The following is a 24,247-nucleotide window of genomic DNA, read 5'->3' as shown; positions in this document are numbered from 1 at the left end:
CTGTAATCCCAGCTACTTGGGAGGCTGCAGCAGGAGAATCTCTTGAACCTGGGAGGTGGAGGTTGCAGTGAGCCCAGTAAGCCGAGATGGTGTCACTGCACTCCAGCCTGGGCCAGAGAGTGAGAATCTTATCTCAAAATAAATTAAAAAAAATAAAAATTAAAACACAAAGCTTTTGATCCTGAGGTTACTGTGCTAGCAAGCATCACACACTTTTTTTTTTTTTTGGCCATGATTAATATGTAATCATTGCTTTTAGGCCTTTAAAAAATATTTTGTTTCTATTATTTATAGAGAACAGGGTCTCACGATGTTGCCCAGGCGGGTCTTGGACTCCTGGGCTCAAGTGATCCTCTTGCCGTGGCCTCCCAAAGTGCTGGGATTACAGACATGAGCTACCACACCTGGCCCTTTTTTTTTTTTTCTGTTTTCTGTTTTTTGAGATGGAGCCTTACTATGTCACCCAGGCTGGAGTGCAGTAGTGTAATCTTGGCTCACTGCAACCACCGCCTCCTGGGTTAAAGTGATTCTCCTGCCTTAGCCTCCCGAGTAGCTGAGATTACAGGTGCCTGCCAACACGCCCAGCAAATTTTTATGTTTTTAGTAGAGATGGGGTTTCCGCCACGTTGGCCAGGCTGGTCTCGAACTCCTGACCTCAGGTGATCCACCCACCTTGGCCTCTCAAAGTGCTGGGATTACAGGCATGAGCCACTGCGCCTGGGCTTTTTTTTTTCTTTTTTTTTTTAATTTTAATTTCCGGCCGGGCACGGTGGCTCACTCCTGTAATCCCAGCACTTTGGGAGGCCGAGGCAGGTGGATCACCTGGGGTCAGGGGTTCTAGACCAGCCTGGCCAACATGGCAAAACCCCGTCTCTACTAAAGATACAAAAATTAGCCGGGTGTGGTGACAGGTGCCTGTATTCCCAGCTACTCAGGAGGCTGAGGCAGGATAATTGTTTGAACCCAGGAGGCAGAGGTTGCAGTGAGCTGAGATCACGCCATCACACTCCAGCCTGGGGAACAAGAGTGAGACTTCGTTTCAAAAAAAAAAAAATTTAGGTACCGGGGTACATGTGCCGGATGTATACATAGGTAAATGTGTACCATGGTGGTTTGCTGCACCTATTAACCCATCACCTAGGTATTAAGCCCAGCATGCATTAGCTATTTTTCCTGATGCTCTCCCTCCCCTCACCCTACCCTTCAACAGGCCCCAGTGTGTGTTACTCCCCTCTCTGTGTCCATGTGTTCTCATTGTCCAGCTCCCACTTATAAGTGAGAGCATGCGGTGTTTGGTTTTCTGTTCTTGCGTTAGTTTGCTGAGGATGATGGCTTCCAACTCCATCCATGCCCCTGCAAAGGACATCATTTTGTTCTATTTTATGACTGCTTTTTTTTTTTTTTTTTTTTTTTTTCTTGAGACAGAGTCTCGCTCTGTCACCCAGGCTGGAGTGCAGTGGTGCCATCATGGCTCATTGTAGCCTCTGCCTCCCAGGCTCAAGCGATCTTCCCGTCTCACCTCACAAGTGGCTGGGACTACAGGCATGCGCCACCACGCCTGGCTAATTTTTTATTTTTTATTTTTCTCTAAAGATAAAGTCTTGCTATACTACCAAGGCTGGTTTCAAACTCCTGGCCTCAAGCAATCCTCCTACCTTGGCCTCCCAAAGTGTTAGGATTACAGGTGTGAGCCACTGCTCTCAGCCCTTTTAGGGCTTTTTTTTTTTTTTTTTTCTTTTGAGACAAGAGTCTCGTTCTGTTGTCCAGGCTGGAGTGCAGTGGCGCGACCCTGGCTCACTGCAGCCACCGCCTCCCGGGTTCAAGTGATTCTCGTGCTTCAGCCTCCCAAGTACCTGGGACTATAGGCGTATGCTACCCAGCCTGGCTAATTTTTGTATTTTTAGTACACACGGGGTTTCACCATGTTGGCCTGGCTGGTCTTGAACTCCTGACCTCAAGTGATCCACTCACCTCAGCCTCCTAAAGTGCTGGGATTACAGGCGTGAGCCACTGCGCTTGGCCCCTTTTAGGACTTTTAATGACCATAGTCAGCGTGCAGCTCACACTTTGAAAAGGTTTCACTCTGTCACCCAGGCTGGAGTGCACTGGAGCTCACCGCAGCCTCGAACTCCTGGGCTCGAGCGATCCACCAGCCTCAGCCTCCCAGAGTGCTGGACTGACAGGCCACTGTACCCAGTCTAAAAATGGTCTTTGTTGCAAACAGCTTGATGCATGCTCGTGGGATAGAGGATGAAATATCTTTCACTTGTAATAAATTTCTGCAACCAAAATTAAATAAAGACACAAAGCCTTCATGGTGGGAAGGCAGGCAGAGGTTGTGGCTAGATGGCGGCCTGGTGTAGAGTTGAGGCAGGTAACCCCACACCAGGACATTGGGGAAGGCATAAGCCTCTCTGTGTGTTTGTCCTGCCCCTGCAGTAGAGGGGGTGTGTGCTGGGATGGTGAGTCCGGGAATATGGCCTGTGCGGCAACGGGAGCAGTGAGCTGATAGGTTAAATCGGGTGTTGCAGTGAGCTGATAGGTTAAATCGGGTGTTGCAGTGAGCTGATAGGTTAAATCGGGTGTTGCAGTGAGCTGATAGGTTAAATCGGGTGTTGCCTCGTCCAGCCCACCTCAGGGGGGGATGTGTGGTGCTCACTAGCCCTTGAGGGTCTGGGGGCCATTGGGAAGTGATGATGTGATCTCTCCTGTCTCTGCCCGCAGGTGAGTGAAGATGGCAGAGAGGACGTGACCAGCACTCACCCTTGACCACCTGCCCAGTGGCACCGCCATGCAGAAGCCCAGCGGCCTGAAGCCCCCCGGCCGTGGGGGGAAGCACTCCAGCCCCATGGGCCGGACCTCTACTGGGTCAGCTTCATCCTCGGCGGCGGCGGCCACTGGCTCCAAGGAAGGTATGTGGCGCCAAGGATCGGGGATGAAGGGACTGGCTACATGGGATGAGCGTTCTTCTGGAAGAACCCCAGGAGCACAGGCCACTCTGTGACCAATCTGATGGGAGATGCTGAGTGTCGTGAGCTCCCGTAATGGGGTCTGAGGTTGGCAGAGGCTTCCCCAGGGAGGGGAGCTGAGGTCTGGAGGGTGAATAGCTGATGCACTAGCTGAAGAGGAAAAGGGCTGGGTACCGTGGCTCATGAATGTAATCCCAGCACTTTGGGAGGCCAAGGTGGGCGGATCACTGGAGGTCAGGAGTTTGAGACCAGCCTGGACAACTTGGTGAAACCCCATCTCTACTAAAAATACAAAAATTAGCCAGGCATGGTGGCAGGTGCCTGTAATCCCACCCACTCAGGAGGCTGAGACAGGAGAATCACTTGACTCTGGGAGGCAGAGGTTGCATTGAGCTGAGATCACACCATTGTACTCCAGCCTGGGCAACAGAGCGAGATTCCGCCTCAAAAATAGAAAAAAGAGGGAAGGGTGTTCCAAGTAGAGGGAACAGCACATGCAAAGGCTCAGAGGCAGAAAGGAGCCTCATGAGTACAGAAGAGGGAGAGAGCGTGAGTGTGGCTGGGGCAGTCTGCTGCGATGCAGGTGGACCTGGGTGACTTGGAGGTGTGCAGGGAGTTTCATTTTCATCCTAATAATGAGAGCTGCGGGAGGGTTTAAACCAATCAGCTGTGGGAGTATGATGGAAGGAACTAGCAGCAATTTCTTACCCATTCTCTGCAGTTTCAAAAATTGTGATTGAGCTGGGCATGGAGGCTTATGCCTGTAATCTCAGCACTTAGGGAGGCTGAGGTGGGAGGATCACTTCAGGTCAGGAGTTCAAGACCAGCCTGGCCAACATGGTGAAACCCTGTCTCTACTAAAAATACAAAAATTAGCCGAGCATGGTGGCGGGCACCTGTAGTCCCAGCTACTCCGGAGGCTGAGGCAGGAAAATTGCTTGAACCCAAGAGGAGGAAGTTGCAGTGAGCCGAGATCATACCACTGCACTCCAGCCTGGGCTACAAGAGCGAAACTCCGTTTAAAAAAAAAAAAAATGACGAGTGTTTCTTACTTATCACTTTGATAAATGATGCTGTGATGAGCATCTTTGTGCACAAAGCCTGGCTTTGATGACACTCCAGCCAGCAGGATAGGTCTCTGCCCATCTCATCTGATTGGCACAAAGTTTGGAGAGACAAACACAGCCGGGGCCAGGCTGGACAATCTGGGTCCTGGGGAAGGGGGTCAAGGAAAGTTTGAGCCAAAGTCATGGGCAGTTGGCAGGACCGGGTCCCTGGCAGAGCCAAATGGGCAGCATGAAAGGGCAAGGAAGCTGCAGCGTGAGGCCCGTGGGCAGAAGCCCATGGGAAGGGCCTGCCCAGTGTGGCCTTGTGAAGGCCCAGGCTCTGCCTCCAGGATGGCAAATCCTCTCCAGCAATGAGAAGCCAGACAAGAGAAAATTCGGGGGATGAGGTAGGGTGGGGAAGAGGTGTTCCATGTGGAGGGAATGGGTGATGCAAAGGCCCTGAGGCTGGAATGAATTTGGTTTGTTAAGAAAGAAAAAGGCCGGGGACGGTGGCTCATTCCTGTAATCCCAGCACTTTGGGAGGTCAAGGCTGGTGGATCACCTATGCCAGGAGTTCAAGACCAGCCTGGCCAACATGGTAAAACCCCGTCTCTACTAAAAATACAAAAATTAGCTGGATGTGGTGGCACATGCCTGTAATCCCAGCTACATAGGAGGTCGGGGCATGAGAATCGGTTGGACTCGGGAGGCGGAGGCTACAGTGAGCCGAGATCATGCCACTGTACTCCAGCTTGGGCAACAGGACAAGACTCTGTCAAAAAAATAAAAAAAATAAAATAAAATAAGCCAGCATGGTGGCTCATGCCTGTAATCCCAGCACTTTGGGAGGCTGAGGCCAGAGGATCACTTGAGCCTAGGAGTTCCAGAGCAGCCTGGGGAACATAGTGAGACCCCATCTCTACCAAAAAAAAAAAAAAAGTTTAAATTAGCCAGGCATGGTAGTGTGTGCCTGTAGTCCCAAGTACTCGGGAGGCTGAGGCGGGAGGATCACTTGAGCCCAGGGGTTGGAGGCTATAGTGAGCCATGATCACACCACTGCACTCCAGCCTGAGTGACAGAGCGAGACCCTAAAAAAAAAGAGAGAGAGAGAGAGAGAAAGAAGAAAAGTCTGGATGGAGAGTGTGAAAAGAGATTAGGGAGGGCAGCAGGGGCAGACCTGAAGGACACAGGGTTTGGGTTTGTTTTACGAGTGGTGGAGGCTGGGCATAGTGACTCAAGCCTGTAATCCCAGCTCTTTGGGAGGCTGAGGCGGGAGGATCACTTGAGGTTAGGAGACCAGCCTGGCCAACATGATGAAACCCTGTCTCTACTAAAAATACAAAAATTACCTGTAATCCCAGCTACTCGGGAGGCTGAGGCAGAGTCGCTTGAACCTGGGAGGCGGAGGTTGCAGTGAACTGAGATTGCGCCACTGCATTCCAGCCTGGGCGACAGAGTGAGACTCCATCTCAAAAAAAAAAAAAAAAAAAAAAGGAAAAAGAGCAGTGGGGGCCGGGCACGGTGACTCAAGCCTATAATCCCAGCACTTTGGGAGGCTGAGGCAGGAGGATCGCTTGAGCAGTAGAGTTTGAGTCCAACCTGAGCAACACAGCAAGACCTCGTCTCTACTGAAAAAAAATTAGGCACGGTGGCGCATACATGTGGTCCCAGTTACTTGGCAGCCTGAAGTAGGAGATCCGCTTGAGCCCAGGAGGTCAAGGCTGTCGTGAGTTTTGATCACACTACTGCACTTCAACCTGGGTGACCGAGCAAGACCCTGACTCAAAAAAACAAAAAAAGGATGGTGGGAACGGCTGGAGGACACCAATGGAAGAGTGATGGGACCTTGTTAACGATCCTTGGGCCACTGTGCAGAGAACGGGTTGTAGGGTTAAGAGCCAGGTGGGGATACCAGTGAGGAGGCCGTGGTTGTCTGGGGGTGGAGGGGGCTCACTACCATGAGTGGGCAATCAGGGAAGACTTCCTGGAAGAAGCTTGAATGAGCTGAGCCTTGAGAATGGGGGCAGGGCAGTGGGTGGAGTTTGAAAATGAGAAGAGGAGGAGGAAGGACCTGCAGGCAGTGGGGAAAGGGCATGGGCGAAGGCACCCAGTGGGCTGAGCTTGGTCCAGTGAGGAGTGGGGCTGTGTAGTCTAATGGCTGGAGAAGGGCACCTGCCTGGCCCAACCCTGGGGCTGGCGTATGGCATGCAGCGAGAGAGTCTTATTGAACCTTCTGGGTACTTTCCCCTTTGTTCCTCCCTGATTTAGAGAGGCATAAATTCTGGCTGTGATCCAGCTGTCATGCCCCTCCTAGCCCTGCTCCTGCTGTGTGACCCTGGGAGAGTGGCCTAACCTCTCTGAGCCACAAATGGGATAATAGCATCTCCCTAATGGGATCAAGTGAGTTAATGAACATAGAGTGCCTACAGGTAGAAAACTCATTACAGATTAATTTCTTTTCCTTTCACCCATCCATCATCTCATTACAGGAAAATTTGAAAGTGATAAAAGAAAAAAATGTCCATTATCCTTTAAACTTCTCCCCTCCCCCTTACCACTTAACCTCATCACTGCACAGCCTAACCAGGATTCCGTTAAGGATGGACCATGTTTATTGTGGTCCCATAGGATTCTAACAGAGCTGAGCATTTCCTGTCGCCAACATTGGCAGTTCCTGAGTTTTAGCCATTGTCATGTTGCAGCACAATTACTTTATTTTATTTATTTATTTATTTATTTATTTATTATTATTTGAGATGGGGTCTCGCTCTGTCACTCAGGCTGGAGTGCAGTGGCGCGATCTTGGCTCATTGCAACCTCCACCCCCTGGGTTGGAGCGATTCTCCTGCCTCAGCCTCCTGAGTAGCTGGGACTACAGGCGTGTGCCACACAACCAGCCAATTTTTGTATTTTTAGTAGAGATGGGGTTTCACCATGTTGGCAAGGCTAGTTTCAAACTCCTGACCTCAAGTGATCCACTGGCCTCGGCCTCCTAAAGTGCTGGGATTACAGGCGTGAGCTACTGCGCCCGGCCTCCATTTTTTAATCTTCTTCTTTTTAAGAGACAGGATCTTGGCCAGGCACTCACGCCTGTAATCCCAGACCTTTGGGAACCCAGGGCAGGCGGATCACCTGAGGTCAGGAGTTCGAGACCAGCCTGTGCAACATAGCAAAACCCCATCTCTACTAAAAATACAAAAACTTAGCTTGGCATGGTGGTGGACGCCTGTAATCCCAGCCCTTTGGGAGGCCAAGGCAGGTGGATCACCTGAGGTCAGGAGTTCAAGACCAGCCTGGGCAACATAGTGAAACCCCATCTCTACTAAAAATACAAAAAATTAGCCTGGCATGGTGGTGGACGCCTGTAATCCCAGCTACCTGAGAGGCAGAGGTTACAGTGAGCCGAGACCACACCACTGCACTCCGGCCTGGGCAACAGAGTGAGACTCTCTCTCAAAAAACAAAGAGACAGGAGACAGGATCTCGTTATATTGCCCAGGATGTACCTTCTGGCCTCAAGGAATCCATCCTCCCACCTTGACCTCCCAAAAGTTTGGAATTACAGGCGTGAACCACTATACCTGACCCATTGTTTATCTTTGTTGTTGTTGTTTTTGTTTGTTTTTTTGAGACGGAGTCTCACTCTGTCGCCAGGTTGAAGTGCAGTGGCGCGATCTTGGCTCACTGTAACCTTCGACTCCCTGGTTCAAGCCACTCTCCTGCCTCAGCCTCCCGAGTAGCTGGGATTACAGGCGCCCACCAACACACCCGGCTAATTTTGTATTTTTAGTAGAGACAGGGTTTCACCATGTTGGTCAGATTGGTCTCCAACTCCTGACCTCAGGTGATCTGCCCACCTTGGCCTCCCAAAGTACTGGGATTACAGGCGTGAGCCACCGCGCCTGGCCCCGGCCTAGATATCTTATGTTCAGATGTACAAACACTTCCCCTTGTGTTACAGTTGCCTTCAGCATTGAGTACCGTAACATGCTCAACAGGTTTGTAGCCTGGGATCCGTGGGCTAGACCATACAGGTTTGTGTCAGTACACTCTGTGATGTTCACAGGCCAATAAAATCGCCTAATGATGCATTTCTCAGATGGTATACCCGTCATTAAGTGATATGTGACTGTATTTCCTTCCAGTCTTTTTTCCTATTACACAAGTTGTTGTTTTATTTATTATTTATTTTTATTTTTTGAGATGGAATCTCGCTCTTTCGCCCAGGCTGGAGTGCAGTGGCACGATCTCTGCAACCTCTGCCCCCTGGTTTCAAGCAATTCTCCTGCCTCAGCCTCCCAAGTAGCTGGGATTACAGGCGCCTGCCACCATGCCCGGCTAATTTTGTATTTTTAATAGAGACAGAGTTTCGCCATGTTGGTCAGGCTGGTCTCAAACTCCTGACTTCAGGTGATCCTCCTGCCTCGGCCTCCCAAGTGCTAAGATTACAGGTGTGAGCCTGTGTGCCCGGCCACAAGTTGTTGTTTTAAACAGCTAAATTGTGCATTCTACTTTTTTTCGTCTTATTGCATACTATGGGAAGCACCTCCCTGTGCTACTGCAATATCACCTGCTGTCATTTGAGTGGTTCCCTGGAGGGAACGGACTGTAGTGTGGTGTGTGGCATGCCACCTGTTTCCTGGTCACATTGCCCGGTGGTCTGGGGATGGGGGCGAGGACTACCTGGGGTCTCCACCCTCAAAGCTGTCCCAGAGGGAGAAAGTGTCCCTCCGAGAATCCCCAATTGACTGGGGAGCCACACCTTGTACCTGACCTTGGAGATGGTGGCAGCAGAGGCCGTGGCTGGGCTGGATGGTGTCCTTTCCCCCCACTGCACCCTGGCTGCTGCCTTTGCGCTGCTGCCTTTGCGCTGCTGCCTTTGCAGGGCAGAACCACACTCCCAGGCTGGGGAAGGAGGTGGCCAGCCGGGAGCAAAACCGAGCTGGCTGAGGCAGCCAAACCCTGGTAGAGAGAAAGGGAGAATTCTGCTGCCCGGGCTGCTTTTGTTCCTGTTCCAGGATCTCGAGAAAAAAAAAAAAAGCCTCTGGGAAGAGTGACAGGTGGAAGAGCCAGGAAAGGACAGTCCCCCCAGTCCTGTTGGTCCATCGGGCTCCCTCACCCACCCATGCAACTGGCTGTCTGATCTCCAAGGGGCTGGAGGTGGCCACACCCATCAGAGGCTGGGACCCTGGGCAGTGGGCAGCTCGAGATGCGTGTGGCAGAGACCAGGGCCCGGCGGTGGTTTGTGGGGAGGGGAGCACACTGGAGTCTGCTCTGGGAACAGGGCTGTGGCTGTCTCCCAAAGTATGAGCTCAGCCTCCAGCAGAGGATCTGGCCAAGGGACGGGGCCTGGACCAGCGCCCTTGCTGCCCACCCAGTGGAGAGGGGAGGTCCTGTGTCCTCAGAGCTGTGCCACACAGGGAGCAGCATTTGAGGGGGACCTTTGAGAGGATCTCTCACACTAGGAGGTGGCGCAGGGCTACAAGGGAGAGGTGGTCAGAGAGGTGGGCAGGAGGGCGGTTTGGGATCCACCTGGGGGCAAAGTCCTGGGTGGAGCAGCGTGGCGAGGGACAGCCTGGCTGGGTGTGACGGAGCACACCTGGAGGCTGCTGCAGACGGGGCAGTCAGGGACGGCCTGGCTCCAATGGTGACACTGGAGCAAGGATTCAAGTGATAGCAGGAGTTGCCCCGGCTGCCATTCAGGGAAAAGCATCTAAGCAGAGGGAACAGGCTGCAAAAGCCCTGAAGGCCTGGCGTGGTGGCTCACGCCTGTAATCCCAGCACTTTAAGAGGCCGACACGGGTGGATCACCTGAGTCAGGAGTTCAAGACCAGCCTGGCCAACATGGTGAATCCTTGTCTCTACTAAAAATACAAAAATTAGCTGGGCACGGTGGCACACACCTGTAATCCCAGGTACTAGGGAGGCTGAGGCAGGAGAATCGCTTGAACCGGGGAGGTGGAAATTGCAGTGAGCTGAGATCACGCCATTGCACTTCAGCCTGGGCAACAGAGTGAGACTCCATCTCAAAAATAAAAATGTGCTGGACGTGGTGGCTCACGCCTGTAATCCCAGCACTTTGGGAGGCTGAGGCGGGTGGATCACAAGGTCAGGAGATCAAGACCATCCTGGTTAACACGGTGAAACCCCATCTTTACTAAAAATACCAAAAATTTAACTGGGCGTGGTGGCAGGCGCCTGTAGTCCCAGCTACTTGGGAGGCTGAGGCAGGAGAATGGCATGAACCCGGGAGGCGGAGCTCGCAGTGAGCCAAGATCACGCCACTGCACTCCAGCCTGGGCGACAGAGCTAGACTCCGTCTCAAAAAAAAAAAAAAATGTGGGATGCTGGGCTGCAGTGACCTGGGTCCTGGGTGAGGACTGGTGGGATTGATGAATACAGGGGCCAACCGTGTGCCACTGTCTTCATTTTAAAGATGAGACCATTGGCTGGGTATGGTGTCTCATGCCTGTAATCCCAGCACTTTGGGAGGCTGAGGAGGGCAGATCACTTGAGGTCAGGAGTTCGAGACCAGCCTGGCCAACATGGTGAAACCTTGTCTTTACTAAAAATAACAAAAATTAGCCGGGTGTGGTGGCGCACGTCTGTAATCCCAGCCACCTGGGAGGCTGAGGCAGGAGAATGGCTTGAACCTGGAAGGCGGAGGTTGAAGTGAGCCGAGATCATGCCATTGCACTCCAGCCTGGGCAACAAAGGAAGACTCTGTCTAAAATAAAATAAAATAAAATAAAATAAAATAAAATAAAATACCCAATGAGGCTTGGAGTCTCAGCTGCATTGCCCAGGATTACAGGGCCAGAGCTGAGACTCATGCCAGACTGGACCCCTGCTGCCTCACCAGGGGTGGGGTGCCTGGGGGACCGAATCCAGTCCCAGCCCCACACACTTGGCTCATGCCCCAGACAGGTGGATGGAGGAGGAGCTACCTGTTCCCATTAGGTTGGTCACAACTGTCCCCTAATATTCCTGTGGACTTGCCTCATGCTGGAGACCCTGGAGACTGAGGACAAGTGTGTGTGGGAGTATCACCCACCCTCAGACAGGGAGCTAGGCTATGTGAGGCAAGGCCCACCTCCTGTATGCTATCCTCAGCTGCCCCTCCAGGACGCACACAGGACTGGGCCCAGAGCAATTTTTTTTTTTTTTTTGAGACAGAGTCTTGCTCTGTCGCCCAGGCTGGAGTGCAGTGGCGCGATCTCGGCTCACTGCAACCTCCGCCTCCTGGGTTCCAGCAATTCTCCTGCTTCATCCTCCCGAGTAGCTGTGATTACAGGCATGCACCACCATGCTTGGCTAATTTTTGTATTTTTTAGTAGAGATGGGGTTTCACCATATTGGTGAGGCTGGTCTTGAACTCCTTACCTTGTGATCCGCCCGCCTCGGCCTCTCAAAGTGCTGGGACTACAAACATGAGCCATCATGCCTGGCCTGTTTTTGTTTTTGAGTCGGAGTTTCACTCTGTCACCCAGGCTGGAGTGCAGCAGCGCTTTCTCAGCTCACTGCAACCTCCACCTCCTGGGTTCAAGAAACTCTCGTATATTGCTGGTGGGAATGTAAAATGGTACAGCTGCTTCAGGAAAGTCTGGCAGTTCTTCAAAGTTTGTTTTGTTTTTTGAGACAGAGTCTCGTTCTGTTGCTCAGGCTGGAGTGCAGTAGTACAATCTCAGCTTACCGCAACCTCCACTTCCCAAGTTCAAACAATTCTTCTGCCTCAGCCTCCCAAGTAGCTGGGGTTACAGGCATGTGCCACCACACTCGGCTAATTTTTGTATTTTTAGTAGAGTTGGGGTTTCACCATCTTGGCCAGGCTGGTCTCGAACTCCTGACCTCAAGTGATCCACCCACCTCGACCTCCCAAAGTGCTGGGATTGCAGGCGTGAGCCACTTTACCCGGTCAGCCTTGTGGTTCTAGCGCACTGAGCTCAATGTCCCTGTACTCCGTGTGTGTTCCAGACCTTGGCACCAGCCTGAAGTGCCTGAGTTGGGGCCCCCACCCCCCACAGAGGATGGTGCCTTTCTCTTTCTTTTCTGTACATTTCTAGGAGCCTCCCCAGCCCCAAGAGAGCAGATAGGATTGTCCCCATTTTAAGTGACTTGTCTGAGATGTTGGGCAAATTCGTCCCTTGAAGGGCAACTTCTCAGCTCTCCACCGACCACATCCTAAACTTTTTTAAATGGCATCAGGATGAGGAAGCCAAACCCGCTCTTCTGTGGCTGGTGGGGGTGGGGGCAGGGCTGCCTTCTAATGCCCCTGACGTGGTCCAGGATCGATCTGATGGGGCGGGGGCCTGGCTGCCAGCACCTGCCTGCCTGCCCGGTGGCCTGGCCACGGGCTTCTCCATGGGGAGCTGGCTCTGTTCTTTCCAGGGTAAGCCACCCACGTCGCTCTTGCCCTGGGTTTCCCGGCCTCCTCTGCTGGGCAGGTACTCTGTTCTCCTGGTTTGGGAGGAGGGGGCCCAGAAGCGGGGTTTGGAGTTCCGTTTGGTTCAGGAAGAATGCGGAGTAGAGCCTGGGATTCAGGACGGTGTGGGCTGATGGAGGGAGGATCCCTTCTTTAGGGCTGGATGCTGCAAAGGCTGGGCCTGGGGTGGCCACGGGGGAGAGGTGAGCTTCAGATGGACCCCTCCCTGGTCAGGGTGGGCTGGGGGATGTAGACTCAGTCTTCCCTGGAGGAGGCATGGACTGAGGGGTGGAACTAGGTTGGGGTGGACCCAATGTGGGGGCTGCTGGAGGGAAAGTGGCTCCCTCAAGGAATGCTATGGAGACCCCATTCCTTCCCTCGTAACCTCTGCCTTTGAACACCTTCTGGAGAGAAGAGGGGGCTCAGGAGAGAAAGCCATTTGAGATTTTCGGGGCAATGATGCATGTTCCTTTGCAGCCACCAGGAAGCGGGAGTCAGGTGTGTGGCCCGTCTGCATTTCAGCCCAGGGGTTCTAGGGAATGAGAGGGGAGTTGGTGTGAGTCCACCTCCTGGGGCTGATGTTCTGGGGGTGTGCAGACACGCACCCCAGTTAGCCTGGGAGGCAGGTTGTGCAAACCAAGGGGAAGCAGAGCCCGACGGGGTTGGGAGGGAGAGAGACGCAGTGGGCCCCTTGAGGTGGCTGCAGATGAGGGGGTGTGGAGTTGCTGTGGACGGGCAGGAGGACTTCCTTAGGTGATCCCAAGAGTAAAGAGCCAAACTCAAGGCAGAAGGACGGAGCTTTGCCTGAAACAGCCTGCTTGATGCCTGTGGTGTTGGTATAATGCCTTTTTTCTTTTCTTTTATTTCTTTTGAGAAGGTCTCACTCTGTCACCCAGGCTGGAGTGCAGTGGTGCGATCATGGCTCACTGCAGCCTCCAACTCCTCTCTCAGCCTCACAAGTAGCTGGGACTACATGTGCATACCACCATGCCCTGCTAATTTTTGTCTTTATTATTATTATGATTATTACTATTTTTGAGACGGAGTCTAACTCTGTCGCCCAGGCTGGAGTACAGTGGCGCGATCTCGGCTCACCGCAAGCTCTGCCTCCCGGGTTCCTGCCATTCTCCTGTCTCAGCCTCCCGAGTAGCTGGGACTACAGGCACCCGCCATCATGCCTGGCTAATTTTTTTTTTGTATTTTCTTTTTTTAGTAGAAATGAGGTTTCACCATTTTAACCAGGATGGTCTCGATGGTCTCGATCTCCTAACCTTGTGATCTGCCCGCCTCAGCCTCCCAAAGTGTTGGGATTACAGGTGTGAGCCACCGCGCTGGGCCATTATTGTATTATTTTGTTGCCTCCTGAGCTCAAGTGATCCTCCCACCTCGGCCGCCCAGAGTGCTGGGATAACAGACATGAGCCACCGCACCTGACCAGCGTGATGCTATATTAAGAGCACCTCTCACTCCCAGAAGCACCTGGGTTTGAATGTTAAATCATGTGGTCACCTTATTTTATTTTATTTTTTTTTAATTTTTTTTTTTTGAGACGGAGTCTCGCTGTGCTCCCAGGCTGGAGTGCAGTGGCATGATCTTGGCTCACTGCAAGCTCCGCCTCCCGGGTTCATGCCATTCTCCCGCCTCAGCCTCCCAAGTAGCTGAGACTACAGGCGCCCGCCACCACGCCCGGCTAGTTTTTTGTGTTTTTAGTAGAGACGGGGTTTCACCATGTTAGCCAGGATAGTCTCGATCTCCTGACCTCGTGATCCACCCGCCTCGGCCTCCCAAAGTGCTGGGATTACAGGCTTGAGCCACCGCGCCCGGCCTGTGGTCACCTTATTATAGCCCCTCCTTTGCGGTCACAGTGCTGCTCATTGGCACATCAAAGGCTCTGAAAAGTCCTGCAGACAAGTAGCCTTCACTTTGTTGAAGTTGCTGTTTCTCAAGCTTATTTGAACTTGGAGGTTAAATTGTTGTTTGTTTTCATAATACCTACGAACACACTGTGAAGCTATGTTCTGTGGAACATTTAGGGAAGGACCAGGTTCTAGCAGAGGACACTTTTTTATCTGCCACCAAACCATTGGGGCAGAGGGCTGAGTTCATCACACATCTCACTTCATGACACACGTCAACGTTGTCTGTCGGTCCCTGCAAGGTCCCTCTCGGTTATTTTATTTATTTACTTATTTATTTATTAATTATTTGAGACAGAGTCTTGCTCTGTGACCCAGGCTGGAGTGCAATGGCATGATCTCAGCTCACTGCAACCTCCACCTCCTGGATTCAAGCAATTCTCCTGCCTTGCCTCCCGAGTAACTGGGATTATAAGTGTGCGCCACCGCACTGACTAATTTTTGTATTTTTAGTGGAGACAGGGTTTCGCCATGTTGGCCAGACTGGTCTCGAGCTCCTGACCTCAAGCCATCTGCCTGCCTTGGCCTCCCAAAGTGCTGGAATTACAGATGTGAGCCACTGCATCCGGCTATTTTTTATTTTCTATTATTTTTACTTTTTTGTAGAGATGAGATCTCTCTGTGTTGCCCAGGCTGGTCTTGAACTCCTGGCCTTAAGCGATCCTCCTGCCTCAGCCTCCTGAGTAGCTGGGACTACAGCTTGAGCCACAGTGCCTAGCTTCCTCTTGGTGTTTCTTTTCTCTTCTTTTCTTTTTTTTTTTGAGATGGTGTCTTGCTCCCGTCACCCAGGCTGGAGTGCAGTGGCACAATCTTGGCTCACTGCAACCTCCACCTCCCGGGTTCAAGCAATTCTCCTTCCTCAGCCTTCCGAGTAGCTGGAATTATAGGCATGTGCCACCATGCCTTGCTAATTTTTCTATTTTTAGTAAAGACGGGGTTTCGCCATGTTGACCAGGCTGGTCTCGAACTCCTGACCTCAGGTGATCTGCCTGCCTCGGCCTCCCAAAGTGCTGGGATTACAGGTGTGAGCCACAACGCCCAGTCGGTGTTTCTTAACTGATTCATATTTTGTTGTTCCCTATTCCTCTTCCCCCACCCCCAGGCCACTGAGCCCTGTGCTAGATGTGGGGAAGCTCCTGAACTCTGCTGTGTCACCAAGAATCACATCATAAACACTGTCCCACATAACCTGGACAAATAATGTTTTAAAGGTTGCTTAATAATCTGAATGACGTGACCATAATTTATATAACTGCTCCTCGGTTTGGAGGCACTTAGATTCAGTTTTTTATTTTTGTGAAGGTCAAGATAGTGAGTCAGTTTTTTCCTTTCTAAATTATTTCCTTGCGAAATAGGCTAAAGAGCGCATTCCTTATTTTAGTTTTTCTTTTAAAACATACTAGATTGCTGGCTGGGCACCATGGCCCATACCTGTAATCCCAGCACTTTGGGAGGCCAAATTGTAGCTGCTGGCACCCCCACTCCACCCCCTTGCCAGGCCCTGTTTGGCCATGCCTGTTGTCCACAGTGTCTGACACAGGGTCTGGCACCTAGTAGGTCCTCAGGAAGTGGGGTCCCTCCTGATAAGATTGAGCAGGTATGCAGAAGGCCAGCCCCCCATCCCCAGGCAGGGCAGGACCCGCGTCCTTGCAGGCAGAGGGGAGAATGCGTCATCTGGGCGCCCTGGTTATCCCCACCAGCTGCAGGACCACACCACCAGCTGCAGCCACCTGCACCATGTCTTTAGGCCCTTGTCATGCTTTGAACTTGAAACTTGCAGTAAATTCCTTTGTGGCTCTTGTCTGGGCAGGAATCACCATCTAGGGAATAAATCACTGCATGTAGGAGGTTAATTTAAATCTTTTTTTTTTTTTTTTGAGACAGTCTCACTCTGTCACCCAGGCTGGAGTACAGTGGCACGATCTCGGCTCACTGAAACCTCCACCTCCTGGGTTCAAGCGATTCTCCTGCCTCAGCCTCCCAAGTAGCTTGGATCATAGACACCCACCACCACACCCAACAAATTATGGTATTTTTAGTAGAGACGGGGTTTCACCATGTTGGCCAGGCTGCTCTTGAACTCCCGACCTCAAGTGATCCACCCACCTTGGCCTCCCAAAGTGACCAAAGTGATAGGATTACAGGCATGAGCCATCGTGCCTGGCCTATTTTAATTATTTTAGAGATGAGGCTTCACTCTGTCTCCCAGGCTGGAGTGCAGTGGTACGATCATGGCTCACTGAAGCTTCCATTCCCTGGGCTCAAGCAATCCTCCTGCCTCAGCCTCCCAAGTAGCTGGGACTACAGGAGCAAGCCACCATGTCTGGCTAATTTTTGTATTTTTTGTAGAGACAGGGTCTCCCTGTGTTACCCAGGCTGGTCTCAAACTCCTGGCCTCAAGCGATCCTCCTGTCTCAGACTCCCAAAGTGTTGGGATTACAGGCGTGAGCCATGGCGCCCAGCCTCATGTGAGGTTTAAGTCTGTGTTGCTGGGCCCAGCTGGAAGTCAGTAGCGGCTCTTTGCCTTCATGCGGGTTTACTGGGGAACTTGGAGGACAGTGAGGCCCAGGCTGTGCCCGTAGGGAGCTCCCAAACAGCTTGCCTTTGGCCTGTGAGGATATGGACCGAGGAAGCACCTGTTAACCAGGTTTCAAAAACTCCATTGTACATACGTCGGCTCCCCTGGGAGGAGTCTTAGGACATGGTGAATGTCAGTGCTGGGAAGGACCTTAGCTATTTCTGACCTGGTCCTTTGTTATGTCATGAGGAAACTGAGGCACCCATCTGGGAAGGCACAGACTTGGCTTGCCCCGGCCAAGCCAGTGTGTCCCTGATGACTCCCTGGAGAGACAGGGAATTTCCCATGGTTTCCCAACTGCAGGAAACTGAAAATGTCTCAGCATGCATGGAATTTGATGAGGGTTTTGTCCCTGTGATGCGGGCGGGGGCAGCTGAGGGTCCCACAACTGAGAGGAAGAATGAAGCGAAGTACCACGTGCAGTTGCCATGGGCTCGTGGCTTGGATTTTTGCAGCTGTTGAAACAGCTGGACCCTGGGCCTGTGACCCCTGGGAGGGGAGGTAGTTGGGGAGAGATTACCTGAGGGTCTGCCTGGGCCGGGACAGCTGGGGACAAGGACAGCTGAGCAGGCAGCTTCTCACCAAGAATAGCCATGCTGGGTCACCTTCGACCTAGGGACCCTTCTCTGGGCTCTAAGCACGGAGGGCGGGTAGAAACAGATCTTAGCTGGGCTATAGCGGTTCTTTTCAGTTAGCAGAGGTCACAGAGCTCTCTCTCTGCATAGGAAAGTGCCCTAGAAATGGATATGGGGTAGGAGCTGGCGCCTGCCAGGCACCCACTGTGCGTGTGGTCAAGACGAATGGTTCTGGCTCGGCATGGTAGCTCATGCCTATAATCCCAGCACTGTGGGAGGCCAAGGCAGGAGGATCGCTTGAGGCCAGGAGTTTGAGACCAGCCTGGCCAACATGGCAAAACCCCATCTCCAATAAGAAAAACAAAAACAAACAAAAAAAATAGCCTGGCGTGCTGGCGCACACCTATAATCCTGGCTACACAGGAGGCTGAGGCATGAGAATTTCTTGAACCTGGGAGGCGAAGGTTGTGGTGAGCAGAGATTGCGCCATTGCACTCCAACCTGGGGACTCCAGCCTGGGCAACAGAGTGAGACTCTGTCTCAAAAAAACAAAAGAGGGAGGGTTCTGAAGCCAGACCAGCTGGGTGTCCTACTCGGCCTGGATGACCTTACCCTGTTTCCAAATCTGCAAGGTAAAAATATGATGTGTTCTTATAATGAATAGCCCGGCATGGTGGTGCATGCCTGTAATCCCAGCTACTTAAGAAGCTGAGGCAGGAGAATCACTTGAACTCGGGGAGCGGAGGTTGGAGTGAGCTGAGATTGCACCAGTGTACTCCAGCCTGGGCAACAGAGTGAGACTCCGACTCAAAAAAAAAAAAAAAGTGCTCTGTCCATTGAGGAACATGCAGTTGGCACTTCATAAATGTAGCTGCTATTTTAATTATTTTATTTTGTTATATATTATATTTGTTTTTTATAGAGACAGGGTCTTGCTATGTTGACCACACTGGTCTTGACCTCCTGGGGTCAAGTCATCCTCCTGTCTCAGCTTCCCAAGTAGCTGGGATTAGAGGCTGTACCACTGCACCCAGCTTATTTTATTTATTTATTTATTTTTAAGAGATGGGAATCTTGCTATGTTGCTGAGGCTGGTCTTGAACTCCTGGACTCAAGTGATCCGCCTGCCTCGACCTCCCAAAGTGCTGGGATTACAGTTGTAAGCCACTGTGCCTGGATTATTTTATTTTCTTTCTCTTTTCTTTTATTTTCATTTCTTTTCTTGAGATAGGGTCTTGCTCTATCACCCAGGCTGGAGTGCAGTGGTGCCATCTCTGCTCACTGTAACTTCTGCCTCCTGGGTTCAAGCTATTCTCGTGCCTCAGCCTCCCAAGTAGCTGGGACTACAGGCATATGCCACCACTCTCGGCTAATTTTTGTATTTTCAGTAGGGACGGGGTTTCCCCATGTTGGCCAGGCTGGTCTCAAACTCCTGACCTCAAGTGATCTGCCCCCCAAAGTGCTGGGATTATAGGCATGAGCCACTGTGCTTGCCACGAGACTAGGTAATTTATAAAGAAAAAGAAGTTTAATGGACTCACAGTTCCATGTGGCCAGGGAGGCCTCACAATAGTGGCAGAAGGCAAAAGGCACGTCTTACATGGCAGCAGACAAGAGAGAATGAGAGCCAAGTGGAAGGGGAGACCTCTTATAAAATCACCAGATCTTGTGAGACTTATTCACTACCATGACAACAGTATGGGAAAACCACCCCCATGATTCATTCAGCTCCCACTGTGTACCTCCCAAAACCAAATCAGCTCTGCTGCCTATTGTCTGGGAGCTCAGGTGAAGCACCTTGTATCTCTGAGCCTCAGTTTTCTCATCTGTGAAATGGGGGCAGTTGGGGATCAGATGAGCTATCGTATCTTAAGCTCTTAGCACGGAGCCTCATGCAAGCCTGTGATTACTATGGTTGTTTTTTGTTTGTTTTGTTTTGTTTGTTTGTGTTTTTGAGATGGAGTCTCACTTTGTCACCCAGGCTGGAGTCAATGGTGCTGTCTCAGCTCACTGCAACCTCTGCCTCCCGGGTTCAGGCGATTCTCCTGTCTTAGCCTCCTGAGTAGCTGGGATTATAGGCACCCACCACTACGTTCTGCTAAATTTTTTGTATTTTCAGTAGAGATGGAGTTTCACCATGTTGGCCAGGCTGGTCTTGAGCTCCTGATTTCAGGTGATAACGCCTGCCTCAGCCTCCCAAAATGCTGGGATTACAGGCATGAGCCACCAAACCTAGCCACCTTTCCACCTTCCTGGGTCTGTGGACCCTGAGGCCTTAGGCTGGGCTGCAGCTTGGGGAGGGGAGAGAGGGGGGCGCCCAGGAGAGAGTCAGGAGGGTTTTCTTTTCTGTCCCAAGAGAGACAGAAGGGGACATCTTTATGCAAGAAGTCTGTGGCTGTGTCCCTCTATTAGAAAATAGGCTGGGAGCCTTTTGTGTGCCCTGTAACTGTCTGAGGGCGAGGATGGGGGTCTCGGGGACCACTTGCACAACACCTGGGTCACACATGGGGCCACAGGGGGTCTCAGGTCAACAGCTGAGGGCCTGAGCCCACCCGGTGGGGAGGTGGCTTATAATCCTTGAGAATGGGTTCATCCCTGGCCCGGAACTTACAGTTCCTTTGAGAAGTGGAAAGCCATTGCTTCTGTGTTTGTTTTGCTTTTGTTTTTTTGTTTTTGTTTTTGTTTTTGAGATGAAGTCTTTCTCTTTCCCCCAGGCTGGAGTAAAGTGGTATGATTTCAGCTCACTGCAACCTCCACCTCCCAGGTTCAAGTGATCCTCCCACCTCAGCCTCCTGAGTAGCTGGGATTACAGGCGCCCGCCACCACACGTGGCTAATTTTTTTTTTTTTTTTTTGAGACGGAGTCTAGCTCTGTCGCCCAGGCTGGAGTGCGGTGGCCGGATCGCAGCTCACTGCAAGCTCTGACTCCCGGGTTTATGCCATTCTCCTGCCTCAGCCTCCCGAGTAGCTGGGACTACAGGCGCCTGCCACCTCGCTTGGCTAGTTTTTTTGTATTTTTTTTAGTGGAGACGGGGTTTCACCGTGTTAGCCAGGATGGTCTCGATCTCCTGACTTCGTGATCTGCCTGCCTCAGCCTCCCAAAGTGCTGGGATTACAGGCTTGAGCTACCGCGCCCGGCCACACCCGGCTAATTATTTTATTTTTAGTAGAGACGGGGTTTCACCATATTGGTCAGGCTGGTCTGGAACTCCTGATCTCAGGTGATCTGCCTGCCTCGGCCTCCCGAAGTGCTGGGATTTCAGGCGTGAGGCACCGCGCCCAGCCTGGAAACATTGCTTCTGAGGGCATACTTTCCTGGGGACGCTCTGGAGGGCTGGAGGAGTAGGGGGAGACCTGAGGAGGACCGGCCCAAGACCACACAGCCAACCATTCCTGCCTTGGTTTCCATGGCAAGACCTCATCTCTACAAAAAATACAAAAATTAGCCCAGTGTAGTGGCAGGTGTCTGTGATTTCAGCTACTCAGGAGGCTGAGGTGGGAGCATCGCTGGAGCCCAGGAAGTCAAGGCTGCAGTGAGCCATGATCTCGCCAATGCACTCTAGTCTAGGTGACAGAGCAAGACTCTGTCTCAAAAAACAAATAAATAAGGGTTAGGTGTGGTGCCTCATGCCTATAATCCCAGCACTTTGGGAAGCCAAGGCAGGCGGATTACTTGAGGTCAGGAGTTTGAGACCAGCCTGGCCGACATGGTGAAACTCCGTCTCTACCCAAAAATACAAATCAGCCATCTCCCAACCCTAGACTCTGTGCACCTGGGGCCACCCAGGGGCCAGTTCCACGCCAGCCCTAACAGCCACCTCTTTCCCTCTCCCTCTCCTTCTCTGCAGGCTCCCCGCTGCACAAGCAGTCATCCGGACCCTCCTCCTCCCCGGCCGCAGCTGCTGCCCCCGAGAAGCCGGGCCCCAAGGCGGCGGAAGTGGGGGATGACTTCCTGGGGGACTTTGTGGTGGGCGAGCGGGTGTGGGTGAATGGCGTGAAGCCAGGCGTGGTGCAGTACCTCGGCGAGACGCAGTTCGCACCGGGCCAGTGGGCCGGCGTGGTGCTGGACGACCCGGTGGGCAAGAACGATGGCGCGGTGGGCGGCGTGCGCTACTTCGAGTGCCCGGCCCTCCAGGGTATCTTCACGCGGCCCTCCAAGCTGACCCGGCAGCCCACGGCCGAGGGCTCGGGGAGTGATGCCCACTCCGTGGAGTCACTGACTGCCCAGAACCTGTCATTGCATTCGGGCACGGCCACACCCCCGCTGACCAGCCGCGTCATCCCCCTGCGGGAGAGCGTCCTCAACAGCTCCGTGAAGACCGGCAACGAGTCGGGCTCCAACCTTTCCGACAGCGGCTCTGTGAAGCGGGGCGACAAGGACCTGCGCCTGGGAGACCGTGTGCTGGTGAGTGCCGGCAGTACTGGGCTCTGGGCCCAGCCTCCCTTCCCTCCCCTGCTCCACCTCACTTGGCCGAGCTGGACCCCCCGGGCTGGGCAGGGTGGGGACTCAAAGGGGTCTCAGACAGGGTCCAGCCTGGGATACCCATTCCTCATCAGGACCATACAGAGTGACAAGACAGGAGACTGTTGCTGTGTGACCCTGGGCAAGTGTCTTAAACTTTCTGGGCCTCACTCTTTCTATCGGTAAAATGGGATTTTTTTTTTTTTTTTTTTGAGAGGGAGTTTTGCTCTTGTCATCCAGGCTGGAGTGCAGTGGCATGATTTCAGCCGGCTGCAACCTCCACCTCCCGGATTCAAGCGATTCTCCTGCCTCAGCCTCTCAAGTAGCTGGGATTACAGGCATGGGCCACCATGCCCAGCTAATTTTTGTATTTTAGTAGAGACGGGGTTTCACCAGGTTGACCACGCTGGTCTCGAACTCCCGACCTCAGGTGATCCACCCGCCTTGGCCTCCCAAAGTGCTGGGATTACAGGTGTGAGCCACCGTGCCCCACCAAAATGGGAATTTTAATCATACTTCAGTCGTAGTTGGAGATGCATTAAAATGTATCACTCATTTTAGACAGTGCCTAATACTACGTACCACATACATTTTGGCCATTATTGATATTATCTACTGATCCAACTCATCCACATGCACATGCCAGGCATGTACTGGAAAAGGCTGGGAACTGGATGTTCTCAAGACCCCTGGTCCTGGCCAGGCACAGTGATTCATGCTTGTAATCCTAGCACTTTGGGAGGCTGAGGTGGGAGGATCACTTGAGCCCAGTAGTTCAAGACCAGCCTAGGCAACATAGTGAGACCCTGTCTTTACAAAAAAATACAAAAAAAAATTAGCCGGGCATGGTGCATGGCCCTGTACTCCCAGCTACTCAGGAGGCTGTGGTGGGAGGATGGCTTGATCCTGGGAGTTAGAGGTTGCAGTGAGCCAAGGTGGTGCCACTACACTCTAGCCAGGGTGACAGAGCCAGACTCTGTTTCAATAATAATAATAATAATAATCATAATCATAATAAGGCCAGGCATGGTGGCTCACACCTGTAATCCCAGCACTTTGGGAGGCCAAGGCGGGCAGATCACCTGAGGTCAGGATTTTGAGACCAGCCTAGCCAACATGGCGAAACACCACCTCTACTAAAAATACAAACATTAGCCAGCTGTGATGGCGTGTGCCTATAGTGCACACGCAAAAATTAGCTGGGCATGCCCAAAAATTAGCATGGGCCAGCTGGATACTGGCCCATGCCTGTAATCCCAGCTACTTGGGAAGCTGAGGCGGGAGAATCACTCGAACCCAGGAGGGAGAGATTGCAGTGAGCTGAGATCACACCACTGCACTCCAGCCTGGGTGATAGAATGAGACTCTGTCTCAAAAACGCAATAATAATAATAATGGTAATAACCCCTTGCCCAGGGCCAGGAGGTACAGACACCTTATCAGCTACAACCCGAGTGATCAGTGTTGCTGAAGTTGAGAGAATTGGGTCGCTGGAGCTGACAGCTTCCTGCCAGGGGCGCCTCTTCTCCACTAGTCCCAGCTGTTAGGGCCAGGTTGGAAAGGGGTCAGTGACCCCCAAGTCTTCTAGAGTATGAATACAGCAGTGACCTGGGTTGGTGGTGGTCAGGTGGACAGGAGAGGGCTGTGTTTTCCTATCCAACCAGGCTGTGGTGGCCTTGGGCTAACCCTACGCCTGGGACCACAGCATTGGGAAGAGACTCACAGGGTACAAGGAAGTCCCTGATGGGGCCTTCTGGGCCTGGGGTATGAGGAGCTGTCGGTGGGGCAGGGGTCCCTGTGTCCATTCTGCAAGGCTTCCTGGGGGAAGGTGGGAAGTCATTCCAACCCAAGGTGGGGAGCACAGGCTTGGAGCTCCAAAGCTGGGTGGAGAAGGGTAGGGGGTCTGGGGACCCAGAGCAGGGACCCCCAAAGAGTATTACTGCCTAGGGTCCTCCCTCCCTGCTCTGAGAACCTGGCAAAGGTTTCTCCTGGAGGTTTCTGGAAAGAGCCTTTGGGGTTGTGGGCAGGGGAATGAGAGGAGATGTTTACACCCATGGCCCTGTTGAATCCTCAAGCCAGTGCTGTGATGTGGTTTTATCATCCTTACTTTATGGATGGGGAAACTGAGGCTCAGGGAAGTTTTTTTGTTTTGTTTTGTTTTGTTTTCTAGTCTCGCTCTGTCGCCAGGCTGGAGCGCAGTGGCGCGATCTCGGCTCACTGCAACCTCTGCCTCCCAGGTTCAAGCAATCCTCCTGCCTCAACCTCGCGAGTAGCTGGGAC

At 52.3% G+C, this 24,247-nt stretch overlaps 1 protein-coding gene across 4 annotated transcripts in view; it reads left to right on the top strand.

Moving 5' to 3' along the window:
* CLIP2 (CAP-Gly domain containing linker protein 2) overlaps positions 1–24,247 on the top strand; it is a 112,034-nt gene that overhangs the window by 26,682 nt on the left and 61,105 nt on the right. For all 4 annotated transcript variants that reach the window (XM_025380302.1, XM_025380300.1, XM_025380301.1 and 1 more), the window contains 2 exons: positions 2,725–2,912; positions 21,354–21,910. In XM_025380302.1, the coding sequence (XP_025236087.1) occupies positions 2,792–2,912; positions 21,354–21,910 (678 nt within the window). In that variant the 5' untranslated portion in view covers positions 2,725–2,791. The remainder of the gene's footprint in view (positions 1–2,724; positions 2,913–21,353; positions 21,911–24,247) is intronic.

Source organism: Theropithecus gelada, chromosome 3 (assembly GCF_003255815.1).
Source record: "Theropithecus gelada isolate Dixy chromosome 3, Tgel_1.0, whole genome shotgun sequence".
NCBI classification, from domain to species: domain Eukaryota; kingdom Metazoa; phylum Chordata; class Mammalia; order Primates; family Cercopithecidae; genus Theropithecus; species Theropithecus gelada.
Note: the sequence above shows the minus strand (reverse complement) of the source record. Positions and strands in the feature narration are given on the sequence as shown.